We start from the raw sequence: 27,408 nt of genomic DNA, 5'->3' as shown, positions 1-27,408 counted from the left end.
ACCTCATATTGGGAGTTGCTCTCTCTCTCTCTCCCTCTATCTCTCTCCCACTCTCTCTCTCTCTCTTTCGTGCTGGCATTCGCACTCGCTTAATCCTTAAGCTCATTAGCCAGCCAGCGCTCAAGTGTGAAACTAAACCAAGTGGCCATCCATAAACATAACCACTCGAATTTTTGCTGGCAAACTCTTCCTGTTGCAACAAACTCTCTGCCTCTTGCCTCATGTGCCTTCTGCCTCTCCTGCCTCTTGCCACAATGCAAAAATTGTGTATTTACTGGCGCGCAGTTCATTCCCCAGCAGCTAATGTGTAAAGCGCGCTAGCAAATGAGTTTAGCATAACACTTGAATTGCAGTCTGCAGACTGAAGTCTTCTCTCACTCACACTCACACTTGCTCTCTCTCTCTCTCTCCCTCTTTCTGGCTTCTGCTTGCAGAAGCTGAATGCTGCGAAAGTGTTTCTAGACTAACATGCAATTGTTGTAAGTCGACCTAGCGCACCATTCGACTTCTCTTTTCCTCCCTCTCTCTCTTTCACTCTCTCACTCTGTGTGAGTGGCTTGTAAAAGTTTTAAGTACTCGTTCGTTCGTTTGTTTGTTCTGTGCTGTGCTGTGCTGAGCTGTGCCTCAACTTGTGGCAAGTGCGCTGCCACATATGTAAGTTGCAACTTTTTTGCACGCCACATTCGACGTGGCATGCCCCAATACAAGTGCGAAAACTACAACAACTTTGTTGTGTGTTGCAACACCATCATCATCATCAACAACGTAATCATCGTCGTCATCATCAATGTCAAAATTATTGTTTTGTTATTGCCGGCAACATTAATCCCCACCCACCCAATATGCAACTGCCACATGGCAGCGTGTGAATATGTATGAGTGTATGTGTGTGTGTGTGTGAGTATCTTGGCACTCACATTGCATGTTTTAATTGCTATTTCGCCTTCCAACATGCGTATTTTGCATTCACTTAGCCGCGCAACATTTCACTTACTTGAGGGCCACTTATTCACGCGCTCATGAATAGTTTGAATACACGATGTGAGTGGCACTCATCAATTGCTTTAACTATATATATTTCAAGCCAAGACTCAAATGAGTAAAGCAATTTTTTTTAGTTTTCATTGTTGAATGAATATTTGTGCTTTTAATTATTCACTTTTATCAGTGGTTTTTCAAATTTCAAATACTCTTTTTAGTTGCATTCAGAGTAATCAAAGATGATATGAATAGAATTTCACAGGAAATGAATAACGATATTGTACTTTTCATTATTCATTCCGAGTAATCGAAATTTCAATAGAAATAATTCAAGACATTTCTACATTTAATTATTCAGTGTTATCAGTGGTTTCTACAAATTTTGAATACTCATTTTATTCGCATTCAGAGTAATCAAAAGAATATGAATAGAATTTCACAAAAATGAATAAAAATATGATTTAATTACACTCATTTTATTTTCAAGTCATTCAGAGTGAATCATCAATTGTCAATTGACTTGAAGTCGATGTTTGGCTGACAATTTGGTATATTTTTGACTCTATGGTATATTTTGAACTTAATACTATAACAATATACCTTAGGAATATTTTAGTATTTGAATTTAGTAATATATCAATATACCACATTCAGTATATATTTAGTATTTTTGGGGTATATGAATTTGGTATATTTAAAAAATAATACTGCACTGTTTTGATCCTTTTCGAAATGGGTAACGGCTATCTCAGCTTTCTTTCTTACTTATTTTCTATAAGAATTGAGTTTCACATAATCCCTAAAAAAAGAAAATATATTTATGCCCAAACTGAAATGGATAAAGCTACCATTAGTCATAAACATTTATTTTAATCAGATGTTAGCATAAATAAACTACTCATTTGATTAATGTCAGTTGACTTGTGGCTTCTTCTTTAGAGCAACAATTTTTTCTCACAACTATCATGAGACAAATTTAGTTAGCATTATTTGTTTAGATTCGCAGATTGAAACCGCATTCACGCTTTGGATTCATTACACACTTTGGATTCAAAACCACACTCTACACGCACTTTGTTGGCAATTAATAATGATTTACGTAGTGCTTTTTTCCAATGACTCTTCTTCAGCCCCGAAAACTGTGGTGGATCCTTTTGATTTTCTATGCGTAAATTGGCAAAAGTGCGACGCACTTTACTCTCCATCTCGCTCACTCTATTTCTATCTCAATTTATCTGTGTGTTGCAAGTCAAAACCAATCAGAAGTTGCAAGAGCAAGTAAAACTGATTCATGTATCCAGACTATTCACTTTGCTGATTCAATTAGCGCAACGCATTTGAATCTCGTTATTCATTCGCATTCGCATTCGGATTCGCATTCATTATTCACATTTCCCTTCATCCACAAAACTGCGCGACAAAATGTCGCTGGCAATTAAATCGCCAAAGCGAATTGCGTGAAATGTTGTCGCTTTCTTCTTCTACTCATTGCTGCTGCTGCTGCTGCTGCTGATGTTGTTGTCGTCTCTGACTTATCAATTAATTGAAATTGCTGCCGAAGCGCAAATAAATAAAGCGACTTCTCGACTCGCGACTTTTCGACTCTTGGGTAGCCACTTGACGACACTTTGCCGCGTGAAAGTGCAAAAAAAAAAACTCAATAAAAACGAGAAGAGATTGCCAATCAGCCCAACTGTGTGATACCCTGGAAAAGTATGCCTAATTTTGTAGTGTTTTTAAATGAAATCGAAAAGAAGATTCAGTTTTTGTTTGGAATTCATCTAGCAAACGTATTTAAAGTTTCACTTCAAAAAATTTACGCCACAATTTAAAATATGACATCAGAATTATACAAAAAAAAGTATATTTTGTAGATCGATTGTAGTTTATAGAAATATATACTATATATACGTTTTATAGTAAAATATATTGGAAAAATATAGTTTAGTTGAAGTTATAATATAGAATAAACTATTTATAGAAGAAATATACTAGATAGCATATTTTTCTAGAAGTAATAATCAATCTTAATAAGAATAAAACATTTTTTCCCCCTACAGAAAAACTATATAAAATAATAATACTAAAATTTATAATAATAATAATACATATTTATGTATATCTATTAAAAAATACTTTTTCATTTGAAAAATAGTTCCATTTACTTAAGCATACCTTTCTGTCGCACTTAAGAACTTCGCAGCGTAGTTTAGGACTATGAAATTTATAATGTCAAATCAGCGAAATGTTTCAACTGCGCTTTGCTTTGATTTGCTTGCGTCGTCGTCGTCGTCTCTCTCTCTGGATGCCAATTGATAAGCGACAGCGACATTTTGCTTTCGTCTAAGGTTGTCACCGCCCATTCCCATTCCTCCCCTCCGCCCCCCTAGAGGTTGTGACAGTGACTAGTCGGCGCCTTCTAATTGATGCCAGACCTTGTCTATCCCAGAGTGCTAGCTTGCTTGCTTGCTTTGCTTTGCTTTGCCGTGCCATGCCGTGCGCTAATGTGTTAAAGGGCCGTGCCAAGACACAGGTCGACAAATGTTTAATGATACGACCCCCCTTGCTCTCCCCCCGCTCCACAGCTCACGGTTGGGTCAACCCTCTCTGAGCAACCGCCTGTCAAAGTTCACTTGTTTAATTTTCATAAATAAAAATGACCTGCAAGGACTCTTTGGTCTCTCTTTTGGGTAAATACTCAGCTGACGGCATTTTTTTTTCCTTTCTCTTTTTCGGTGGGGGCAATCAAAGTGCACTGGCACACCCCTATTTTCTATAGCGTGCCTCAATTAAAGGGGCGTAACGCATTTTCTTCTTTACTTTGCGTTTGCCTCCTCGTTTCTATCAAGTTTTTCTTTATAATTTTTGTATTTTTTTTAACCAAAACTTTGTAGTTTTCAGCTTTGAGTTTTGCGCTTTTTTTTACTCCTCTCTCCACCTCCCCCTCTCTTAGTCGATAAGTCATTAGGGGTGGTGCTGAGGGTAGTTTAGGTTGAGAATTTTGTTATATTTAGCGTTAGAATGCAACCCTATGTGCTCCAACTAACTAAATCGTGCCACAACTTTTGACTCGCAAAAACAAAAGCAACTACAACAAACAGAAAACAAAAAATTGTAGCTAAAGCGTTTTTCATAATTGTGTGTGGAAAATTGTCGTTGTTGGGGGAAGGGGAAGGGGGGAAGGGACATAGAGAGGGGGCATTATCGATGTGCTAAGTTGACAAATGCGTGGCAAAGTCCTAGTCGACGGTCTCCTTGGCACGCCTTCCGCGGTTCGCTCGCTCATTTACCGCAAATTGTGAGTAATTGGAACGATGGCAACTGTTGGCATTTTGTCGTTCTTTCTTTATACCCGCTACCCATAGGGTAGAAGGATATTATAACTTTGTGCCTGCAGGAAATGTATGCAAAAGGCATAAGAAGGCATCTCCGACCCTACAAAATATATCTATTCTTGATCAGCGTCAACATCCGAGAGGATGTCTTCAATGTATTAACATATCAATATACCAAATATACCATTTGATATATTTTTATAGTATTTTTATGGTATATTATTTTGGTATATTTTAAGAAAAATACCCCAACATATCAATATGTCAAATATACCATTCGATATATTTGTCTAGTATTTTTACGGTATATTATTTTGGTATATTTTAAGAAAAATACCGCAACATATCAATATACCAAATACACCATTTAGTATATTTCAATAGTATTTTTGTGGTAATAATATACCACATATAAATTTGGTATATTTTAATACCGAATAATGCCGCAATGCTTTGCTCTTATTCAAAATGGGTATCTCGCAGTCGAGCACACTCGACTGTAGCTTTCTCACTTGTTTTCTCTAGTTGTTGTTGTTGCTGTATTGTGGTTTCAGCTTAGAACGCGACTCGACAATTTCGATGCATGAAAAATGCATAATAATTGCATTGACAGGTAACAATTGAAGGCGCACATCCTTTTTTTAGCATGCCATCGCAAGGATACATTTCCATAGCAAACTTTTGTGCGTCAGAGCAGAGCACACACAACTGAAAAATGCATGTGCCCCCCTCTCTCTCTCTCGCACTTTCTGCCCTCGGTAATTTGTGCGTAATTTGTTGTGAAATTGATTCCAATCCCCTAATCGAAATCATTCATAGTTAAAACTAATTGCAATGCAGTCAGCACAAAACAGGCGCATTCCACGTATTTTGCAACAACAATTTGCAATGTCTTTAATTAAATGATTAACAAAAAAAATATGCCTGATAAAGCGTACAAATTCATTGCCCCCAAATGGCAAAAGAAAGAGAACTTAAAATCAAAGAGAACATATTTTAATAAAACTTACCAAATGCGAATGAGGAATTTTAAGGTGTTCATAACTCTCACTTTTTATCACTTCACTTCACAACACTCTTTATACAACAAAAAATTAAAAAAAATAAGCACTGAAAATACAAAAATAATTACATTTATGTAAGTTTCCAATAAATAACAAAAGCGAAGCTAAAGAAAATTGTCTTACCTGATATTCCTGGTATCTTCAAGCATATTGAACTTTATTCACATTCTCACTCACTTAAAAAAAATTAGTATACAAAATAAACACTGAAAATACAAAAACAATTAGCTAGCAATAAATAACAAAATTAAAACTGCACAAAATAGCTTTACCTGGTATTCCTGGTATCTTCTAGGCTATTGGACTATTTTAAATATTTCACACTTCAAAAAAATAATAGAAAAAAATAAACACTGCAAAAAAATAAATACTATTAGCTTGAATATAACAATAATTGAAATTTGATAAAAATAACATTGATTATAAATGAATTTTTTCAATCTTACCTGGTATTCCACATATAAATTTTGGATCTTGAACTATTTTTCACATTATCACTTTCCACTCACATAAGGAAAAAAATTATTAAAAAAAAAAACACTGAAAATAAATAAAAAATTTTAATTCACAAAGTTAGTTTAATGAGATTGAGTTAATAAAATTATGATGATATAAATAAAGAAATTATTTAAAATCGTCTGAAATGATATAACCATAAATCTTATGGAATCTTACCTGCTATTCCTCAATCGCTTATTTGATGCATTAATATATCACTTTTCACTGGTATTCCTTGACTTTTCACTTATTTCATACAATATTATTTCACTTTAAAAAAATAGAGATAGAAAAAATAAACACTGAAAAGAAATAAAGTATTTCAAATCAATTGAAAACGTCTTATGATAAGTAATGATAAATAGAAATAAAAGGAGATTCAATGTAGAAAATATGATGATAGAAATACAGAAAATATTTTATATATTTTAAATATTATGATATCTAACCTGGTATTCCTTGACTACTCATTGATCTTGCACTTCACTTTAACACAACACATTTTCAGCACTTAAAAAAAAAACACTGAAAATAAGTAAAGAAAATCATGTCATAATAAAGTTAACAACAAATACAAAATATATACAACGCTTTATATAAATAATACTAATGCACTTGATAAATCATATGAACATTTTGTATTGCTTTCAAAACGCAAACGAAAAAGTCATGAAATGTAAAAAAATATTTATAGACAGATAGAAAGAAGCATGATATATGGCATTATGCGTCGACATTTTGGATATTTAGCGTGGCTGAACTGTCAGTCAGACACACCACATACAGCAAATGTATGTGTGTGTGTTGCATCCACAAGTTGCACGTTGCCACAAGTTGGCAGTGGCCACATTTTATGTTTATAAGTTGCAGTCTAAGTTAGTGGCAGTGCAAATCAAAGGCACCGTCTCCGTGTTGTGAGGGTCTCAGTTTAGCTCAACTCAACTCAGCTCAGCACAGCTCAGCTCGTTTCGTATGCATAGAGGTGTCTTTCCGTGTGGCAGTTGCATGGCCATAAGTTTTTCAGTTGCATGCAACAGTGGCAGCTGTGTGGTTGGTCGACTCGACAATACGAGAAACCACCCAAAAACCAAACTAAGCAAGAGCATATTTGTTATAGCTCAACTACAAGAAATTAGCATAATAATCATAAACATAAAACAACAAATGACAAAGAAGAAGAAGAAGAAGACTTCAACGTAGATGGATTAAAATACGGAATAAAACGGGGGGAAGTGCGCGCATTTGCTGTTAATTTAAATTGCATTTACGCCCACTTAAAATTAAATGAAAATTAATTTGAGAAAAAAAAACGTTAACTTGGCCGGCTAATTAAGTTGCTGCTTCCGTTGTCGTCGCCTACGCTACGGCAGCGGAAGTCAAAAAAGCTTGGCTTTAATGGCCACCAAATTTGGTCATCAAGCGAAACCGAAACCGAGACCAACCAAAACCAAAAACCAAAAAAAAAAATTGTTTAACTGTCTCTCAAATTGGTAACAAAACGCCGCTAAGTGGCTAACTAATCGAGAATTCCGCTGTTTACACGCTCCGCTTGGCTAATGAGTACGCGCTCCCCCGGCCCCCTCCCTACCACAGCCACGCCCAGCGAGCGTAAAGGCATCTCGAATGCTTATCGCTTGACCCTCGGACTGATAACGAAGCAGCTAAACACTTTAGAAGAAAAGCGCTTTGAAAACACCTGAGCAATAAAAAAAGGCGTTTTCGTTTGTCGGAATGTTTGAGGCGCCTGCGGCAACTGTACTCAGAAGTGTAAACGTGTGTGTGTGAACTAGTCATAAAAATCGAATTCGAAACTGAAATCGAAATTGAGACGAAGTTGAAGAGCGACAAGCGATTCTTCTAGTCGAAACTTTCGCTTTTTATTTTCCTTAAAAAAAAACCAAAAAGTTTTAAAAAGGAAGAATAAAGAAGAAGAACAGACAACAAGGAACAAGAATTGAATATTAAACGCATATTGTATAAATTTTTTGAAGTATGCATGAAATGCATAAAGAGAAGAGCGCAAAAAAAACACACACACAGAACAGAAGAGAAGATGGTAGAGGAAGAAAATATGACAACGACATGATGATGATAATGATGTTAATGCATGCTCATCATCATGTTGATGACGACGGCCCAAAAGGCGCTGCTTTATAATGAAGAACATGAGTTCGATTCGCCAGAACCAGAACCCCAAAAACAACAACAACAACATCAGCAAGGGCACGGCTACACGAAAAAAAAACAAGCAGAAAAAAGCTACAGTCGAGTGTGCTCGACTAAAAGATACCCGCTAGCCAAAATAGTTGAAGCAATGCCAAGTTTTTGACCTATAAAATGCTGTTACTACCCATTGTATTTTAATATTTCACATTTGTTCTACAATTATTGTGTTTAAAAAAAAACAATATGTTTGCTTTTGGCGTCAAGTGTTCTATAAACCCCTTCAACCCTTTTGGTACAGTATTAAAATAGCAGCCAAAAAGGAAGAATGGAGCAACAACAACAACAACGACGACGACGTCGTCGAAAAAAAAAGCTGCGACGTTGAAGACGGCGTCTTTTTGGCGCCAGAAAAATAACGACAATGCCTGATGAATGCGTGGAGCAGCAGCAACAGTAGAACGGGAGATGGGGGGTGAAAGGGAGAGAGAGAGTCAGAACAATGCAAACTTTGTATGTGAGTGTGTGTGTGTGTGCTTTGAGCTTTCAGTAAAAGCTCGCTGGCCAAGAGAAAGTGCACGCGAGAGCGAGCGAGAGAGGTGCGGCGTCGCTGATCTGAGGCTGATGCTGCTATTGCTGCTGCAGTCAGCGTTGCGAAGCTAAAAGAAATGTCAAAAACAATGAGAACGGTCCAATGAATTTGACAAACATTTCCTAGATGTGCGCTGGCAGATCAAAGAAGGCGACACAAACGACAACGACGACGACGAACCGAGAGAGCGAAACGAAGGCAATGAAGACGAGATGAGACGACAACGGCGAAAACGAAGCGCAAATCGCAATGATATCGCTGTCTCGCTCGCACGCCTTGCCTCGCCTCGGCAAATTAGTCAAATTAGCATAGCCACACAACGAAAGCTGTCGTCGTTGATCCTCCATCCTCCCCTTCTTCCATTCTCTTCAGACCCCTCTAGCGGACTTCTTTGGCAACTTCGTGGCTCCCTCGTCACCATCTTCAATTCGATCTTTTATTTGTGTGTATTTTACTCTTTTTTTTTTTATATGTATGTTTTTTTGTCTCGTGGCATATTCACGCGTTGAGCGCAAACTCGACTTGGCTTTTAGCATTAGTTTACACTTGATTAGAACGCTAATTGACCCAACAACAACAACGACAAGCAGGAAGCATGAAAAAAAAGGATATAGGGCGAGCGGGGGGTAGGGAAGGCAAACTCATTGAATTGTGCAATTTTCGCGGAAAAACTTACCCAACAACAACGCGACAGATGTGTGCCAACCACAATACACATTCATTAAACAATAAAACACTCGTTAAGCACTCGAAATTTGTAATTAAATCACTTACGCACTTCAATTTGCAAATTTTGACGACGCGCAAAAAACTTTTCTAATGCGCCAAAATTTTTCTCAACTCAACTAATGAGTTGTCATGAACGGCGTTTAGGCAACAGTTGCGCAACCGCTTAGATCTAGTATTATCCTTTAATCTCATTGTGCATGTTCAATGCAACTCTGCGTATATTTTGCTGGGCTCCAATAGCGCCATCTCGCTTGCACGCTAGTATTTTTTTTCAACTGCTGCTGCGTTGTCGTCTTACGAAAACGTTTTATGAATTTCAAGTGGCAAAAATTGATGAGCTCTGCTTTGGTTTTATTTTCATTTTATTATCGCGCTCGCGTGTGTGTGTGTGTGTGTTTGTGTATTTAATATTTTTGTGAAGCCTAAAAAAAGAAGGTAAATATTATATTATACAAATTGTATGAAACATTTTGGTGCGTTTTAAGTGCGCTGCGTGTTCTGTTTGCTTGATGCGAACACAATCCGTTGGCCACACTGGACAAAGACATTGGTCAGAGGGGGCGAGGAAGGGTGTCCGTTACGTTTTAAGTTCTTTTTTTGTAGTATTTATGTGCAGAGCTCTCTGCTCACAATGAAATTTATGAATACAAGTGACGATGATTTCTGAGGAAAACAAAATCAAATTTATGTAGCACCTCAGAAAAACGTTGCATTGAAATTAACACGAACACACACACACGCACACACATACACATCCATAGGAACAGGCCGATAAAAGCAATTACGCACGCACAGTAAACTGTAAAAGAAGAACAAGAACGAAGCAGACGAAAAAGTAGTCGAAGCAGCAGCACTGTAAGAAGAAGCAGCAGCACTTGCGGTGTGAAGTGCAGTAAGAGAGTGAGACAGAGAGAGAGCGTAACTCGCCTAAGCCTACACACATACTCATACTCTCATGCGCTTGCTCTCACTCCCCATGTGTATCCTTCACTCTCCCACTTCCCCACACACCCACAAGTTTGGCTTTCGTATGGCGCTCAAATGGTTCGTGCATTCGGCTGACGTTGCTGCCGCTGGCGTCGCTGCTGCTGCTGCTGCTTCTGCTGGTGTTGTAGGTGTCAATGACGTGCGCTATCAGTTTTCATTCATGGCAGTGTTACCTTTTGGCTTTATAGCAGCAAACTACTAGGGCACAACAACATCGCACTCGTAACTTTGCTGCTGCATTTTAGTTGTTGTTACTTTGTATGTGTATGTGTGTGTTGTGTTCTGTTCTGTGTTATACCTGTTAGTTATGAGCTAAAGAGGTATATCAAACTAGTTATGTGGAGTAATTTTATTGATAATAAATCCATAAATCTGAAATTATATTTCTTGTTGAACAAAGATTCGGTAAATCTAAAATAAAAGTATAATTCTATAACTTTGCTCCACATATGATTAGCGGGTATTTTGACGCTGAGGGCGCTTTGGTTTTTGTTATTCTTTTTTGCATGCGTCTGGCAAATTTGCTCTCATTGCGGCTCACTCTCTCGTCCGCTCTTTGCATGTGTTTGTGCAGTCAATTAAGAGCAAACAAAAGCTGCATGCATGCATACGTGTGTGCGTGTGTGTGTGTGTGTGGGTGGCGAAAAAAAAGGACGAAATGCAGTAGAGCTAAAAGTTTTTGCGTTTTTATTTTGGCATATGCATATGCATATGTGTCCGTGTGTGTGTGTATGTGTATGTGTGGTTCTGTTGTTTGTCTGCGTCGTGTTAATTGAGTGTGAAGTTGAGCTTTTGTTGTTGTTGATTTTAATTGTTAAGCAACAAAGGCGCGAAATATGTTTTAGCTGCTGCTGTTGCTGCTGCGGCCAATCTGGCTTTTAATTAAGCACCCAAAAGCTCGACGACAACAACAAGAACAACAATAACAATAATAAAGCTTGCGTGCAAACGTCGCGTTGCTCAGCAAGTGTTGATTTCATTAATGCTGCAATTGCAGCAAAAAAAAAAAACGCAAAAAGGCAAAAAGACAACGAGAGCGAAAGACCTGTTGTTGTTGTTGTTATCTCTGTTTGGCTCTTGCATTTGATGCGATCGTGTGTTGACTGCATTTAATTGTCGTCGTCGCTGTCGCCGTTGCTGTCGACGTCGACGTCGCTGCCGCCGCCTCGTTCGTTGTCACTTTGAGTTAACAACTCGATTACACGCTGCGACTGCGCTGCCGCCGGCCATGTGCAATTTTTTTGTTGCTCTTTGCGTTGTTGTTGCTTGTGAATTATTAATGAATCTCAGGCAGCAACATCGAGTCCGTGTTAATAAAAAACAATTAATATAAAGTGTATGTTTAGTGTTGACAGCGCTGCACTTGCTGCGCTCGCTGATTATTTGTACTATTAACGCGTTGCGAACTCGTTATTTACAGTCTCATATCTCCCTCTCTCGCTCTGCCATTGTCTCTCGTTGTGTGTAATTACTTTTAGTTGGCCATAATTTGTCAATTGCTATTTTGTTGCACTGACTGTCAGTGGCAATGCCAACCAACTGCGAACTTCAGCAACAGAAAAACTGCAGCAGCGGAAGTGCAAGTGTGCAATCAACATAGAGCGAGACAGAGAGATACAGAGAAGGAGCTAGGAGGCAAATACCGATGACAGGTTTTTAAATATGCACCTTGATCTTGTGCCAACCACTTACAAATTATCCAGTTACTCGTTGTCGCCTCAACTCGTTACGTGCTACTCGTTTGATTCATTTAGAGTAAGAAATGAACCATTCTCGTTAGTTCAATAAACTATTCGTCAATTAGTGAGCTTCTTAACAAGTTTTAAATACTTTAACTAGTGACAACTTATTAGCCAGTTAATCGTTGTGCTCTCGTTGATCTTTATTACTCTCACTCGCTACTCGTTAATCATGAATTACGTGTAACTATTTGGCACTTGATCAATTTTGAAATTTCCCTATGCCAATTACGCGTTCGTTTTATCTGCTAGGCAATAAACATTAACAAGTCAGCTTGTCATTCGTCATTCATCGCTCGTCACTCGTCACTTGTCACTCGTCAGTCAGCCACTTGCTAATTAAAATACAGGAAATTAGCTGAGTAGCATTCACACACACACACACACAATGCGCATTCGTACAATAGGCTGCTTAGAGTACAATTAACTAATTGTCTAAGTTCAACTCGCTCTCGCTTTACCTGTCTTACTGTCTTAACTGTTGCGGCGCCTAACTACTGCAAAAGATTGTCTGCCCCAAAATCCATAACAACAAAGACAACGCATTCTGGTCTCAGCATTTCGTTCATGTCCTGCTCTCAGTTGTTTTTTTTTTTGGTTTGCTTTTGTTTGCCAGTTCTTTAAAGCCGGTCAGCTGTCCCTGTCTCTGAGCCTGTCCTTCGCTGTCTTTACTTCTCTTCCTTTGATGGCAACCCTCATCCTCATGCAACCCTGTGTGTTGTTGTTTGCTCCTGCTCCTGTTCCCACTGTTGATCGTTCAATAATGGGCCTGGAGCGCCAGGTAAGCCACAATTCGCAATTCGCATTCATATTCACATTTCACGTTGTCTTGTTTGTCTCATCTTCTGCTCCTACTTGTTTGCTTTGCTCATCTTTGTTGCTTGCTGCGATCACTTTTGGCCTGAGGCATTTGCTGCACTCCCCCAAACAATGCAGGCAATGCGTACAGTTTCTGTGCACTTCGATATCTGCATTTTGTGATCAATTCGAGCAGTCTTAGCGCCTGCAGCATCAGCTGTTCGCTGAGCTTTACCTTCAGCCAGTAGTTTCCCCACTCTCTTTCAAAGTCTTTCAGATCTTCTTCGGGTACCTCTGGGCGGCTGTCCAATTGTCCGGTACGTGCTGGTGGCTGATGAAAAGTAAACATACCACAAATTGGACAGTGGAACACATGTTTGGCGCGTTAAATGCTCGAGCGTGTTATTTATAACGTTTTTTGCTTTTTCTCGTCTTGTTGTTTTAACCAGGCCAACACACCAGCCGGCTACTACCAGACCTCAGAGAGAGTGTTTGGCCAACAAGTTGCTCTTTGGTCTCTCAGTCATCTTGTTGGCTTGTGTGTTCTTGTGTTCAGAGACGACGCATGTTGCCCCCGTGTGTTGTTGTGTCCCCGTTTTTGCCACCGCTTTGCACGTTCGTTTTCTTCTTGTTGCTGTTGCTGTTTTGACCAACACCTTTTGTAGACATTGGCTTTGGGCAACAAGAAAGTCGCAGAGCAAAACGGCAGCAGTTGTAACGTGCTTGCTGCTGCTGCTGTTGCTGCCTTTTCCGTCAACTCCTCTGCGGCCTTCTTGCAACCGCAAAACAACAAAATATGCGTGTAGCTCCGTCTGTCTGTCGGTTGTTCTTGGCCTCTCTCTTCCTCTTTCTCTCGCACTCGTGTGCCCGCACCTTTGTCCTTTTGGGCCTTTTATGACAGACACAAGTCACAAGTCACAACAAGTCAACCTGCTAGCAGGACAAGTCCTTGAGCACAACTGACGCCACTGACAAACACGCAATATGCTCGCTTGGCATTCTCAGACCCCGATCTGTTCTGTTCTAAAATGGGTTTTATGATAAGACATTATATAGGCTTGTGATCAGCAAAACATGTTAAAGGGTTGCCACCCTTTCGCTAGCTTGTGAAAACTTGTCAGCACTACCGGGAGGTTGTACCAAAAACATTTGCTGTTACCTTTGCTTGAGGATTTAAGATAATTAATAAGACATTATATAGACTTGTGATGTGCAAAACATATAAAAGGGTTGCCACCCTTTCGCTAGCTTGTGAAAACTTGTCAGCAATACCGGGAGGTTGTAGCACAAAAAGTTTGCTGGTACCTTTGTTGGATTTAAGATAATTAATAAGACATTATATAGACTTGTGACCTGCAAAGCATGTTAAAGGGTTGCTACCCTTTTCTAGCTTTGAGATGATGTGAAAACTTGTCAGCACTACCGGGAGAGGTTGTACCAAAAACATTTGCTGGTACCTTTGCTTGCGGAGTTATCGACATGCCCCGAGAAATATCCGCTGCCCACTGGCAAATGTGTTTTCTGTTGACTTAAGCAGATTGTGCGCAACAGGTGCCATTTTGCAGAGCCAGAGAGCAGCCTCCTGCAGCACTACCACTGGCAACAAAAATGTTGCGTTGTCGCGTTGCAAGCTTATCAGAAACGCACAGTTTCTGCGAATCGTGTTGATTTGATTTATTTAAACAACGTTCGAAAAGACAAAAACCCAAAAGGTTTCAAGTTGTAAAAGAGCAAAAGAATAAAGCAAAAAGTAAAAAAAAAACGTTATCGCTATGCGATCATAAATAAGAATTATGCTTATAAACATGCGTTGGCCGAGAAAAAAAAAGAGAGAGCCACCCATGAATGGATGACGACGATGCGAGTTTTGCAGACGATCGAACGAAGAGCAGAAGAACAAGCTGCGCTGTGTGTGGGACATTAGAAAAATAATCTGTGTATCCCTGAACACAGCCAGTTTCCTTTATTTTATTTCGTTTTTTTTTTGCGCGCGCACAAATGTTAACAACATTTAAACGCAGCTCGTTTAGAATCTGATTGTCGATTCCCTTCGTTTTTGGTGGCTCTCTCGTTATATTGGTTGCTGCTGCTTTGGCTGCCTGTTACCTTGTTGACTTTGAGGATTTATGAGTGTCTGACGTGTGTGATGACTGTTATTAGTCGCAGCCACGTACAAACTTCGCTCTCTTCTCTTCTCTGTGCTCTTCACGCTGTCTTCAACCTTCAACCGGTCTGCCTTGCTGTTGGCCATCTACCTTCTACCTTCTTCTTCTTCTTCATCTTCTTCTGTGTCTTCGTCGAGATCGTCTTCGCCTTCGCCTTCATCGGATGTTTGCTGATCTTCTGATCCTCGGAACAGTTTCAGTTTCAGTTTCAGTTTTGAGCCTCATCATTCATGGCGTTTTCTTGAGTGTTTAGTTCGTTAAAGCAAACAAAAGCAAACGCATTTATGTGTTGCATGCACCATAATTTAGACATTAAATGTGGGCGCCTTGCATTCAATTTGTGGGCGTGGCGAGGGCTTAGAAAATTTCTCGAACTAATTGAAATTTTCCGTGGTTTTACACTTGGATAAACGTCAAGGAATGTGCCAAGTGTCTAGCTGTTGCTCCTTCTGCTGCTTCCTCTTCCTCTTCTTGTTCTTCTTCTTCTCCTTGTTGTAGACTAGTGGGCCACGCCCACTGGTTTCTTAAGCGTTTTCTTTATCTTGTTGGCTTTGGTTTAAGCTCACTTAAGCGCTAAATGCGCATAAATTACTTACACTTTGCCAAGCAAACATTGACAGCGCGCCAACGACACGCAGTGGCCACGCCCCCTGCCGCCCCCACTCCCACTGCTAGCACCCTTAACAAACTACAACCCCCCAACCCCCAAGCCCTAGCGAAACGCGCAAATCAACGAGCTGAAAACATTTGACGCACAATTTAATTAAAAATAAGACGACGAGTCCTTACCCCAAAAAAAAAAAAATAGAAAGAAGAAGAAAACATCCCCTTCTGGGGCAGCATCCCCCAAACAACCCTGCGCATTGCATAGAGAATATAAATGTATTTAAAGCTTGTCCATAAATAATTTAGCAGCTAGCCAAGGCCCCAAAAACTAGCTTTTGCTCACTTCCTTTTCATTGCGTCTTCTTCTTTGATACATTTTGTTTTTTGTTTTCGTTTTTTATCATATTTCTTTGCTTTTTCTTATTGAACTGCCTACGCTTTGTCGTTGTCGTTGTCACTCAATGTGAAGACCACTTACAGTTAATATCTGCGGAATATAAGGAAATTAAATCTTATAATTCGATAGCAAGGGATGAACGCATCTCGGATATTGAGCTGTTTGGTTAGCTAAAGAGATTGATTGAAGATTGTTGTTTAGGTAAGCAGATGAAGTGAAAGATTTAACCCAAAGAGCTGTGTCTAAAAATGGAGAGAATCAGAAAGAAAAAAAATAATAGAAAAATGAGAAACAGAAATAATAGGTAGATAAAAAGATTAGACAAATCACTGGATGTAAAAGAAAATAATATAAGAAGTATATTAAGTTATAATAATAATAATTTACGAATTTGGAAATAGATGAGATCACTGGATTTAAAGATCTATAATAAATCATTATAGATGAAGAAAAAAGTAATATAAAGAATTATAATAATTATAGTTTATAAATTTTGGAGATAGATTAGATTAAACACTGGATATAAAGATTTATAATGAACCTTAAGAGAGAACATGAAAAAGAAATGAATAAAATAAGTATATTAAGTTGTATTAATAATAGTTTGCTAATTTGAAGATAGATTAGATCACTGGATATAAAGATCTAGAATGAACCTTAAGAGAGAACATGAAAAAGAAAAGAATAAAATAAGTTTTGACTTATAATCAAACATTTTAAGTAAAATTAAAGGTTGAACTATTGACTTAATGTAGACTTTATTATCCTGGTAGAACACTTGGTATATACTAAATACTATATATACTATATATATATCCTGGTAGAACACTTGGTATATACTAAATACTACATAGTATACATATACTAGATAGATAAATGAGAAAAAGACAGCCACAAAAAAGGGCGAAAAAGAGATGAAGATAGATCTTATGATAGGTTAGATTCGAGTGCAAAAAATAGTGTATAAGTGTGTGTGTGTGTGTGGATTGCAATTCGTCAGCGATTTGCTTGCACAGTGGTACGAGATACTGGCGAAAATCCTTAACAAGCTGCGCTTCAGTGCGCCGCACAAAACAATTTGACAGATTATTATTTATTGTTGTTGTTTCTGTCTATTTTGTCAATTCCAATTAAATTTTTGCGTGTGCAACAAATTGATGATGACAAAAAAAAACGAAATAAAAACCAACAACAATAACGAAAGCACTTAAAAAACGTTGCAATTGAAAGACAAAAAAAAAGAACAAAAACAACGCTGCTAAATTGTTTCAATCAACATTATTGTTGCTGCGGCTTTTGATTATTGTGCGAAAAATCACACAAGCCAAACAGCCAACGGCATGAATATTAAGTGAGTGTGTGTGTGGGAGGGGAGGGGCAAAAAAAAAAAATGAAAAAAAACAGAGCAACGAACAATAAGTATAAGAATATTAATAAATTGCTGTAAATACGCGACAAGTAAGTAGCATAAAAAGCAGCGACAAGCAAAACGAAAATAATAGTAATAATAATAATAGTAATAAAAACAAAACAAAGCTGGCAAATCAAAATCAAAATTAAGCAGCAACAACAACAACAACTAGTGTGTAGAATAAGAATAACAGACGTGAGCGAGCGCTGCCTTGCATGTAAATGAGGCAGCGCAGTCGCTGTCGCTGTCGCAGTCGACGGCGTGACAAGTGTAGTGAAATGAGCAAACACAAATGGTGGAGATTGAAAGAGAGCGAGAGCCAGAGAGAGAGGGGAGCAAGGGGAGCTGGCAGGACAACAACAACGACTGACCAGCAAACGACAAAAAAATTAAGCAAAGCACTACAAAGCAAATAACAAAGCAAAATGCCAACAAACACACACACACACACACACACACTCGGACACACATGAGGAGAAGACAAAAGCACACACAAATAAAAACTTATATGCGGGGGCGCGTCTGCTGTCCCGCTTGCACGCATGCAACGCAAATGAGCTGCGTGCGACTTGCGAACCAAATGCCAAATAACCAGCAGTCAGAGCGAGACGGAACAAAGAAATGTGTGCAGAACTTTTGTGTATTGCGATGACGGGTGGGTTATGCTCTGTATGAGTGTGTGTAGGGGAGGGGAGGGGTCAGTCAGTCAGTCAGTGCGAGGCCAGGGTGTGCAATCTGCGTATGTATGTGTGTGTGTGTTTGTCTGTGTCAATTGACCGAAAATGATGGCGACGGCAACCGAAAATGTTCAGCAAAAATGGCGCACATATGTATGTGTGCGTGTGTGTGTGTGTGCTTGACAGCAGCCGCAATTATGAGCAATTATGACAAAAACCAAAACCCAAAAAAAAAACAACAAAAATACAAATAAAAACAAAACAAAAACAATCAAATAAAAGCGACGGCCATTTGAGCTGCGTACTAAGCAGGCAAAAATTTTGTATTTGTATATGTGAATATATGTAATTTGGATACGATTTGGCATCGGGGTTTTTGTTTTCAGGCAAATTTAATCGTGTATGTGTGTGTGTGTGTGTGTGTGTCGGTGTTTTGCGGGTTGAAGGTAGCGCCCACTTAAATACCAAACATTATAATTACATTAATGAAAAATGTGTTGTAATTAATATGATAAATAATTATGAAATGGAAAGTGAATTTTGGGAATGTGTTATGTTTTTGGATTAAGTTGAATGTAGATAGATAGCGAGAAAGAAATAGCGTTAGTTAAAGTTGAACTGCCAAATGAATTATGATTGATGAAGAGGAGGGAAACCGTTGAAAGCGTAGTTAGATAATAGTTGTGACTACTAAATGTATGGGAAACATGTAATTGCAATACACTTAGTTTAGTAAGAAAATAATATTAACAATTATTAAGTTTGAAATTGAAATATATATTTGTGTTTTGTGTCGAATGTCAGTAGTATTAAATACTAGATTTAATATAATAAAATAAAATAAAAAAAATATATATGTTTTTTTTTTGTTCGTCACATATCTGGCATAGTAGTTATCTATAGCGTCATAATTCACACAATGCCAGACATAGATCTTTTTGTCATTTTCGAATGTCACATAAATCAACACCCAAAACAGTCGAAGAGAGTCCCCAATGACCCCTTAAAATTCCTGCTGTCGAAATTTAGACATAACTCTCGCTGCTTATCTCCGCAACAACTGCATTTCAATTCATAACAATTAAATGAAACAACAACAGCAACAATGTGTAGAAAACAAAACAAGTTCAAGTGGCGATTGGAAACTGGTACAGATCGGTAAACATCGCGCTCAAGATAGAGAGCTGGAGACAAAAGTCTCCTCTAATCGCTCCCCGAAAAAAAAACACACACAGCAAACGGGGCCAACGGGTTCAGCACGTTTTTTTTTCTTCGGGCAGTATCGAGAGGGTTGCTGGAGAGGCTGAGAGTCTGTATTTAGTAGCCACTTATCAAGTAGTTGCGTTGACGACTCGCTGAGTTAAATGTTTGCATGTGTGTGTGTTGCTTGACAACGTTGACAGCTTCCCTATTCTCTGCTCTCTCTTATCAGCATTAGACTCAGATAAGAGTAAACTAAGTTTTAGGAATGCAACTATTATATATTCTCTATTTTAAAGACATTGGGTGTAGTTAGTTCGTTAATTCATTTTGTAGCACTGCTCAAAACATTGCAGAATTTTCGTTAAACTTTTCAGTAATTGTTTTTTTTTTTATTATTAAGTTGAAATATAAGAAATTTATATTAAAGTTAACAGTTTGTGGCGCATTTTGTAATTGCGGAATTTTCGTTAAGCTTTTCAGTAGTTATTTTTTTATTAAGTTCAAATACCATTTAAGATCTTTTTTTGGTATGGATTTTCTATATATATATTTTTTTTTTATATGTTTTAGTCTTTTACATTTGTGTTTTTTAAGCTGAAATAAAAGAAATTAAAATGCAAGCTTAGAGTATCGTTTTTTTGTATATATCATTTTTTAAATGATCTATTTTTTTTTTATATATTAAATTTGTATATATATAAATTAAAATCGAAAATTTAAGAATTTTAGAGCATTTGTTATTCGGCTTTGTTGCGTTGCGTTTTTTCCAGCGCTCGTTTCACGCATTTTTCATAATTAAGCAGCCAAATTGTAATTACATGCGATTTGATTTATATATTGGAAAATATTTACGAGTTTTTGGTTTAGTTTTTTTGTGAGTTAAAGTTGGAAGTTAGGCGGCGCCTCGTAGCTGAGTTTTCTATAGTTTGTGTGGAATTCCCACAGGGCCTGGCGACAGCTGAGCACTCAATCCTCCAGTCGCCATCGCAAGGTAGCGCCACTCAAGCGCCCTTAAAAGAGTGCAGGACGTCAAAAAGCAGCGGGTTGCTGCCTGTCTCATTGTACTGTCCATCCGTCCGTCCGTCTGTCCGTCCGTCCGTCTGTCTGTTTGTTTGTTTGTTCGTCCGTCTGGGGCACGTCTTAATGACATGGCCATTCATTTTGAGCCACAACGAGAAACGCTTGTGGGCGTTGCCGCTAACTGACAGCCAGCGATCGACCAAAGCGATGAAGATGATGGGGAGATGGGTGATGGTGATGGCGATGGGCAGGGAAGGGAGGGAGTAAGAGGCCGAGTTTCAGTTGTTATGCCTTCATAAATTGTTTTATTATTATATAGAGTTGAAATATGGCAGATAAGCTGAGCGAGAGAGAGAGAGAGAGAGAGAGAGAGAGAGAGAGAGAGCAAGGTAAGCGGTCGCTGTCAGTTTATTGGTTTAACTAATTTGCTCAACAAACGAAGCCCCTATAAACCATATACATACATACATATAAAGTATAGTAGATCCCTTAAATAAACAAAACAAACAGAACGCACGAATGATGATAATGATGATGATGATCCTCCTTGTGTCCTGTCGTATCCGCTGGGTAATTAGCGTGTTTATGATGCAGCTGCTACGTTGACTCTTCTCTGACTCGACTCGTTGTGTCTTCTCGTTGTTTTCGTTCTCGAGAATTTGTCAAATAAATTGTTTTGCAATTGTCGATCGAGTGGGAAGTTGTTTTGCATGCAATTGTAATTCAATAAAATTCAAATTAAACTTGCGACAGACAGCTGAACATTGAACATGTAAGATGTAAATAAGATGCACCCCTTTTCACGATTGAGTTATCGATAGTTATCGAAATGCGATGCCCGCTCAAAATGTGTTGACAAAATTGCCCAAAAAAAAAAAACAGATTATGCGAGGCAGCAGCAGCAGTAAAAGTAAAATAAAACTAAAACAACAGGGGAAAAAACAGTTGAACAACAATTTTGTTGTCACAAAGGAGAACTGTCAACAGCAGCCAGCAGCAGTCGATGTTCGCGTTGTTCACGTTGTTGTCGTTGTTGTCGGTACCTTTGGCCAGCTGCAGGTGCTACTTTAATCCCCGCGCTTGTTGACAAAACCCAAGCGAAGACGCCGCCGTCGCCGTCGCCATCTGTAAGTAGCCAGGGAACAAGGCAGTCAGTCAGTCAGTCAGTTTGTCAGTCGGTTGTTTTGCAAGCCTACTTGAGTTTTTGGGCCTTTTGTTTGCTCTCACACCACACACAACCAAATCATCATCAGCTGTTGACGTCTGCGGCTGTCGTCTGCATTTTTTTCTCTTCTTTCTTTTCTTTTCTTTTTGGACCCGCGTCTGATTGACTCACAGATAATGCATTGACAATTGACGCTTCCTTTGGCAGTCACATCTCACCACGACCTTCTAAAAGCAACGCGCACAGGTGCCTTAATAGACACCGTTTAGTCCCGAAAAAAAAAAAAAAAGACTGATAGCAGACGGTGCAAATGGTTGGTTTGCAAAGACAGCAGCAAACATCTTTTCAACGCTTGTCTCGATTGGAGATTCCCAATGTGGATTAGCAGCTCATTTGTAGTGGCAGCCTTCTCAGTCTTACCGCCAGGGATGTGGCAACCATATCGTATAAAAGGGTAGCTAAAGTTGAGTGACAATTGAGTTTAGGGTGAGTTTATAGTTCATTTGTAGTTGTCCGCTTTGTGTCTAAAGGGTTGCTCTATTACTTAAGATGCTGCTGAAGCTGAGCAGTGATTGATTTTAGGGAGCTATGTAGCTATTATAAGGTTTAAGTTGAACTAAAAGAGCAGCTTTTGGATTATCTATATAATATAATGCGGTAGCAGCAGCTTCTTATGATTTTTACATTCATTTTGTATCCTTCTATACTTTTGCTGTTCATTTGCTTGAAGGTAATAATTGAGCTAGTGCAGAGATACCTCTGGAGTTGGGTGACAATTGAGTTTAGAGATAGCTCTTTTGTTGTAGAAGCCTTGTCTGCTTTACCGGAAAGAGTATCTTTGTTACTTACGATGCTACTGAATTTGAGCAGCGATTGAGTTTAGGGAACTGTGCGACTATTACAAGCTGAGTTAAGGAAACTATTATCTAGATTGAGTATTAAAAAAGAGCAGCTTCTTTAAAGCGGTACCAGCAGGAGGTCCTTTTATACATTTGCTTATAATTTACTTGAAAGTAATAATTGAACTAGTGATTGCTCTAGTTGTTTATTCGAGAAACAGCAGCTCAACCTTGCAGCTGGTACCAGCAGCCTTCCTTAAACTAGGTCAGTTACACACGTTGCCATTTAATTTTGCAGTACAACCTTCCAGCTGTGTTTGGTACCAGCAACGTAGCTGTTTTTTTGTTTGTTTTCGCCAGACTTTATGCTTGCACTTTCACTTAATACGCATGCAAGTTGGGGACAACCTTCCAGGCGGTAAAGGTAAAGCCAGCTGTTAACGCGGCGACAAAACTTCTAATGATATCAATTTTAGGGGCGAGGTTTGCATTCACGTAATACGGGAAGCATTTAGCTTATCGTTTTTGGTGCTCGCTTATCTGTGGCGGCAATGTGCCTCGAAATACCAATTACAACTCAATCGTTGAACATTTATGTATTTCATTGCCTGACAAAGAGAGAGAGAGAGAAGAAGAGGAAGAAGTAGAAGAAGCGGCTTTTGGCCGAACCCAAGGGCTAATTGATTAGCCATTAACCTCAATAGGGACGCAAGAGGGCAGCAGCAGCAGCAAACGTTAAGGATGAGGTTGAGTGCCGAGCAAGACAGCAACGAGCGACACCTCAACACACACACACACACACACGCAGTCGCAGTTGAGAGAGTCGGCTTAATTAGGCTTAATTATGGGCTGAGGGTTTTTGTGAAGTGGCCAGGCGAGGCCTGGTTAGGTCAACAGCAAGTAGCCTGGTCTGAAACACTTTCAAGCCACATTAACAGCTCGTTGTTTTGTTTGTTATTGCTGGGCAATAAAACCCAAAAGAGAACGAGAGCAGCAGCGAGCATATGAGGAAAATTGAATTAGCTGCAGAAAAGTGTGTGGAGGCCCTCAGAGCCAACTCGCAAAACAAACAAACAAACAAAACAAACAGCTTTTTGGTCAAAAGGTGCAAGTTTTACACGTAACGATTTGCACGGGGCCAAGAGAAGAAGAAGAAGTGGCTTCCAAGTTGCAACACAAACGAGAGCAAATCGTTTTGTTGTCCACTGAATAACAACAACAACATGAAGTGGGAGAGAGAAAGAAAGAGAGCAAGAGAGATAGAGACAAAGTCTTAGCCCGCCTTCGGAAGACGTTGCGCGTGTGGTGGCCCGATTTGTATTTTTTTTCCTGTATTTTGGATGCTGCAACTCGACTTCGACTTCGACTGCGACTGTGGCTCCATTTGCTTTGGGGCGCTATGGCGCGACTTGGTTGCGTCTCTCTTGGCCATGGCTATAACAAGCTGCCAACAACTGGCGCCAAGTGCTCAATAATGTTAACGAGCTATTCAGTTAAGACAACCAAAAAAAAAATAAAAGAAAAAAAACGAAAAGAAAAAACCAACACACACACACAACGAAAATATAAAGAAACTCAGGCTCAGGCAGAAGGAGCCCAGGCAAAAGCAGCACCAACTAACCAGCCAGACGTGCCACAAACGGTCGCTGTGTCTCCTCCTCCCTCTTCCCTCCCCCCTTATGCCCCGCTTCTCCGCCCAATTCTTACTCTCGTGTCTTGCAGTCTTCTTCGGCGAGTCGCCTCAACTCCTGGGCCCGCAAATAAAAAATAATTTGCAGTCGAAAAAGGCAGTCGCCAACCGTGGGCTGAGGCTGAGGCTCAGACTAAGGCTCAGGCTGAGGCTGAGACTGAAGCTGGAACTCAGTTTGTGTGAGGCTGCAGTCAGCCAAATGCCTACACTGCAAAAAATGGCAATATACTTGAAGTATTCTTCTTCATAACTTTTTTTCATAACTTATTATTTTTTGATTATTAGAAAAATTGAACATTTTTGATTGCTTTTATTTAGCAACATATTTATGTAAAATATTTGGTTGAGCTTCATAGCAATATTATAGTTTAATCTTTTTTTTTTGTTGCTGTGCAATTTTTGAATCGTTATTTCAACAATTATATATATTAAATATATTTTTTAAAAAGATTATAATAGTTGGGAATAGTTTCATTCATATATATTTAAGATATATGGGTACATTTTATTTTATTTACAGTGAAAAAAACATAAACTGCAACAATTTTAAAAATATGTAAAAGGTTTTTTATAATTTAGGTCTATATTAGCACTATACTTAGAGCTTCGATTGATTTTAAGAACGTTTTCTTAAATTTTCCAATTTAAAACAGAAAAATAGTTTCATTCATCCATTCTTCGCTCGCATAAAAGTGTCAACTAATCAATAGCCATAAAATTCATCTTAACTAAAAATTCAAAAATGTTTTTTATCCGATCTATAAATAAATCAAGCAGTGATAAAAATAAAATCAATATTTTTTGTAAATAACTTTATTTATTTGTGTTGCTTTGGCTGCAATTTTGAATTCGCTGTCATACAAATTTGATAATTTGCATTTTGCATTCGAGTCTCAGTTTCTCTCAGTGTATTTGGCATTCGTTGCGGGCAGCTCTGTCCACTCCGAGTGTTGGCTTGTTCTGCAGCTCTCTAAATAGAAACATCGCAACGTCAGTCAGTTCGTCAGTGAGTCAGTCTCTCTCTCTTTCTCTCTCTGTGTTGTCTCTGTCTCTGTCTGTCTGTCTGTTTGTCAGTTAGTCATTTAGGCAGTCAGACATCAGTCAGGCTTGTTAGCCCGAGCTCCAGCTTCAGCTCGAGCCTGTTGCTGCTGGCCCCTGTTGGACGTGAACGTTGTTTGGGGGCCTTCCTTCCTTTGTTGGTTTTATCAAAATGCAGGCGCAGCTGATGATGATCTGTGAACATGAACAAGACGTTCGTTAAATTTGATTCATGAGGCGCAGGCGCTGAGACCGAAGACAGAAGACCTCAAGACTGCAGAAGACTGAAGACCTGAAGACCTGAAGACCCGAAGACTGGCGCTCTAAAGTTTTCAAGTTTGAGGCGCAGTCGCAGCGATTGAGTGATTGCTACTTAAACTTATAATTTTCATATTTGTGAGTGTGCGTGTGTTTGTGTATTTGTATTTGCTTGTATGTATGTATGTGAGGGTGCAGCCCTTTTCTGTGGTGCCTGGGTGGGTTAAGAGCAGAGCAAAGATCGCTTGTGTGTGGTTTCCCTCTCGCATGTAATTTTCGAGTTTGCACATTGCCACCAACATGGCCAGAACATGGACTGAGGCTAATCAACGAGCCTCGACTTCAACATCGAGTTTGGCCAATTTGAATTCGAAGCTGGAAACAATTTGCGGCTTGGCGCCACTTGATAACTTGGCCAACTTGGCGCGACGTTCGTCCCGACACACACACAACACTGTGTGTGTTTGTTTGTTTGTGCTTTGTTTGCTTTTCCCTCGCACTGATAATGATGATGATGATGATTGTGTGGCCCCCCGCTTGCTCTCGCTCTCTCTCTCTCGCTCTTACTCTTTCCCCCTGAGAAATTTCTTGGGCAAGCAGCGTACAGCGTTTAGGCTTTATGCTGTGCTGATTAATGTTTTATTTGATTACCCCCACAACAACAACAACAATAACAAAAAAAATGAATCGCTCATTCTTACGTTTTTTTTTTTCATCTACAGACAAATGTTTCCGCAAATGAAATTTCGTGTTTCGGGTCTGGATGCCAAGGCTAAATACATCTTGCTACTGGATATCGTTGCGGCGGATGATTATCGTTATAAATTTCATAATAGGTAAGTCGATCTCATCCTTATCCTCCTCTCGTTGTAGAGTTAATTTTTTCCAATCTTCCATTCCCTTGCAGTCGCTGGATGGTCGCTGGTAAAGCGGATCCTGAAATGCCAAAACGCATGTACATTCATCCAGATTCACCCACAACGGGTGAGCAATGGATGCAAAAAAGTTGTTTCATTTCACAAATTAAAATTGACCAACAATATTAGTGATAAACATGGATTTGTAAGTACTGTACGTCTTCTTTGTTTACCGCATTAGTTATTTAAGCCATATAGACGTCCCATTCACCAACAACCCTTTCAATACGTATCTAACACACAATTCATTCAATTATTTATTTCTTATAATTATTAATGGTAACATTGTTATCCGACGACAACAAAAAACGAAGTGTAACAGAAAAACTTCGCTTTGGGAGACAACTTTTGGAGTCGATTTGGAAATCGAATTTTTTAGTTTAGGTGTCTTTTAAGAGTGTGACTTGGTATTAACTTTGAAATGTTCAGTTAGAGCTAGTTTCGGAGTAATAATATATGTATTGACTTTACTATGTTGAGTGAGAGCTAGTTTCGGAGTAATATTATTTGAATTTACTTTAATATAGAATGTTGGAGCTAGTTTTGGTGTAATCATATTTATATTTGTTTTGATACATAGAGTTAGAGGTGGTTTCGTAGTAATTATATTTTCGGAGTAAGTGTATTCTTTTTTGTTCAGCTATCTTTTAATACTGTGAAGATGTATTTATTTTGGTAAATACTGTTAGAGCTAGTTTCGGAGTAATCATGTTTTCAGAGTAATTACAATCGAATTAGTAGATCAACAGTTTTCGTTGAATTGAATTGTTTTAAATTTGATATATGCAGTTTGATCAAGTTTCGGAGTAATACAATTTTCGGAGTATAGTTTCGGAGTAATCATATTTTCGGAGTAAGTTCATTTCAGAGTACTAGATCAACAGATTTCGTTGAATTACCTTGTCACCCAAAATGATGCATAGACAATCTAAGCACAAATATACATTTTATAACTGCGGTACCAGCTGTAAATTGATGAGAGGTTGCCGCTACCGCTGCCAACTCGTGCTGTTTGGCGGTGGCGCTGGCAAACTTCAAAGGCAAATATACAACAACAACAACACTATCAGACTGCGTATCAAAGAGGAAGCTGCTGTCGTGCTAAAGAGGGGCCACAACAAATAAAACACAACACC

The 27,408-nt window shown here is 38.8% G+C and overlaps 1 protein-coding gene across 1 annotated transcript in view; it reads left to right on the top strand.

The window, feature by feature from the left end:
- LOC132795962 (optomotor-blind protein) overlaps nt 1–27,408 on the top strand; it is a 104,101-nt gene that overhangs the window by 27,643 nt on the left and 49,050 nt on the right. The window contains 3 exon segments of the mRNA XM_060806942.1: nt 26,078–26,191; nt 26,263–26,356; nt 26,358–26,426. Of these exon segments, the coding sequence (XP_060662925.1) occupies nt 26,078–26,191; nt 26,263–26,356; nt 26,358–26,426 (277 nt within the window).

The sequence above is a fragment of the Drosophila nasuta genome, chromosome X (genome assembly GCF_023558535.2).
Source record: "Drosophila nasuta strain 15112-1781.00 chromosome X, ASM2355853v1, whole genome shotgun sequence".
Lineage (NCBI taxonomy): Eukaryota > Metazoa > Arthropoda > Insecta > Diptera > Drosophilidae > Drosophila > Drosophila nasuta.
Note: the sequence above shows the minus strand (reverse complement) of the source record. Positions and strands in the feature narration are given on the sequence as shown.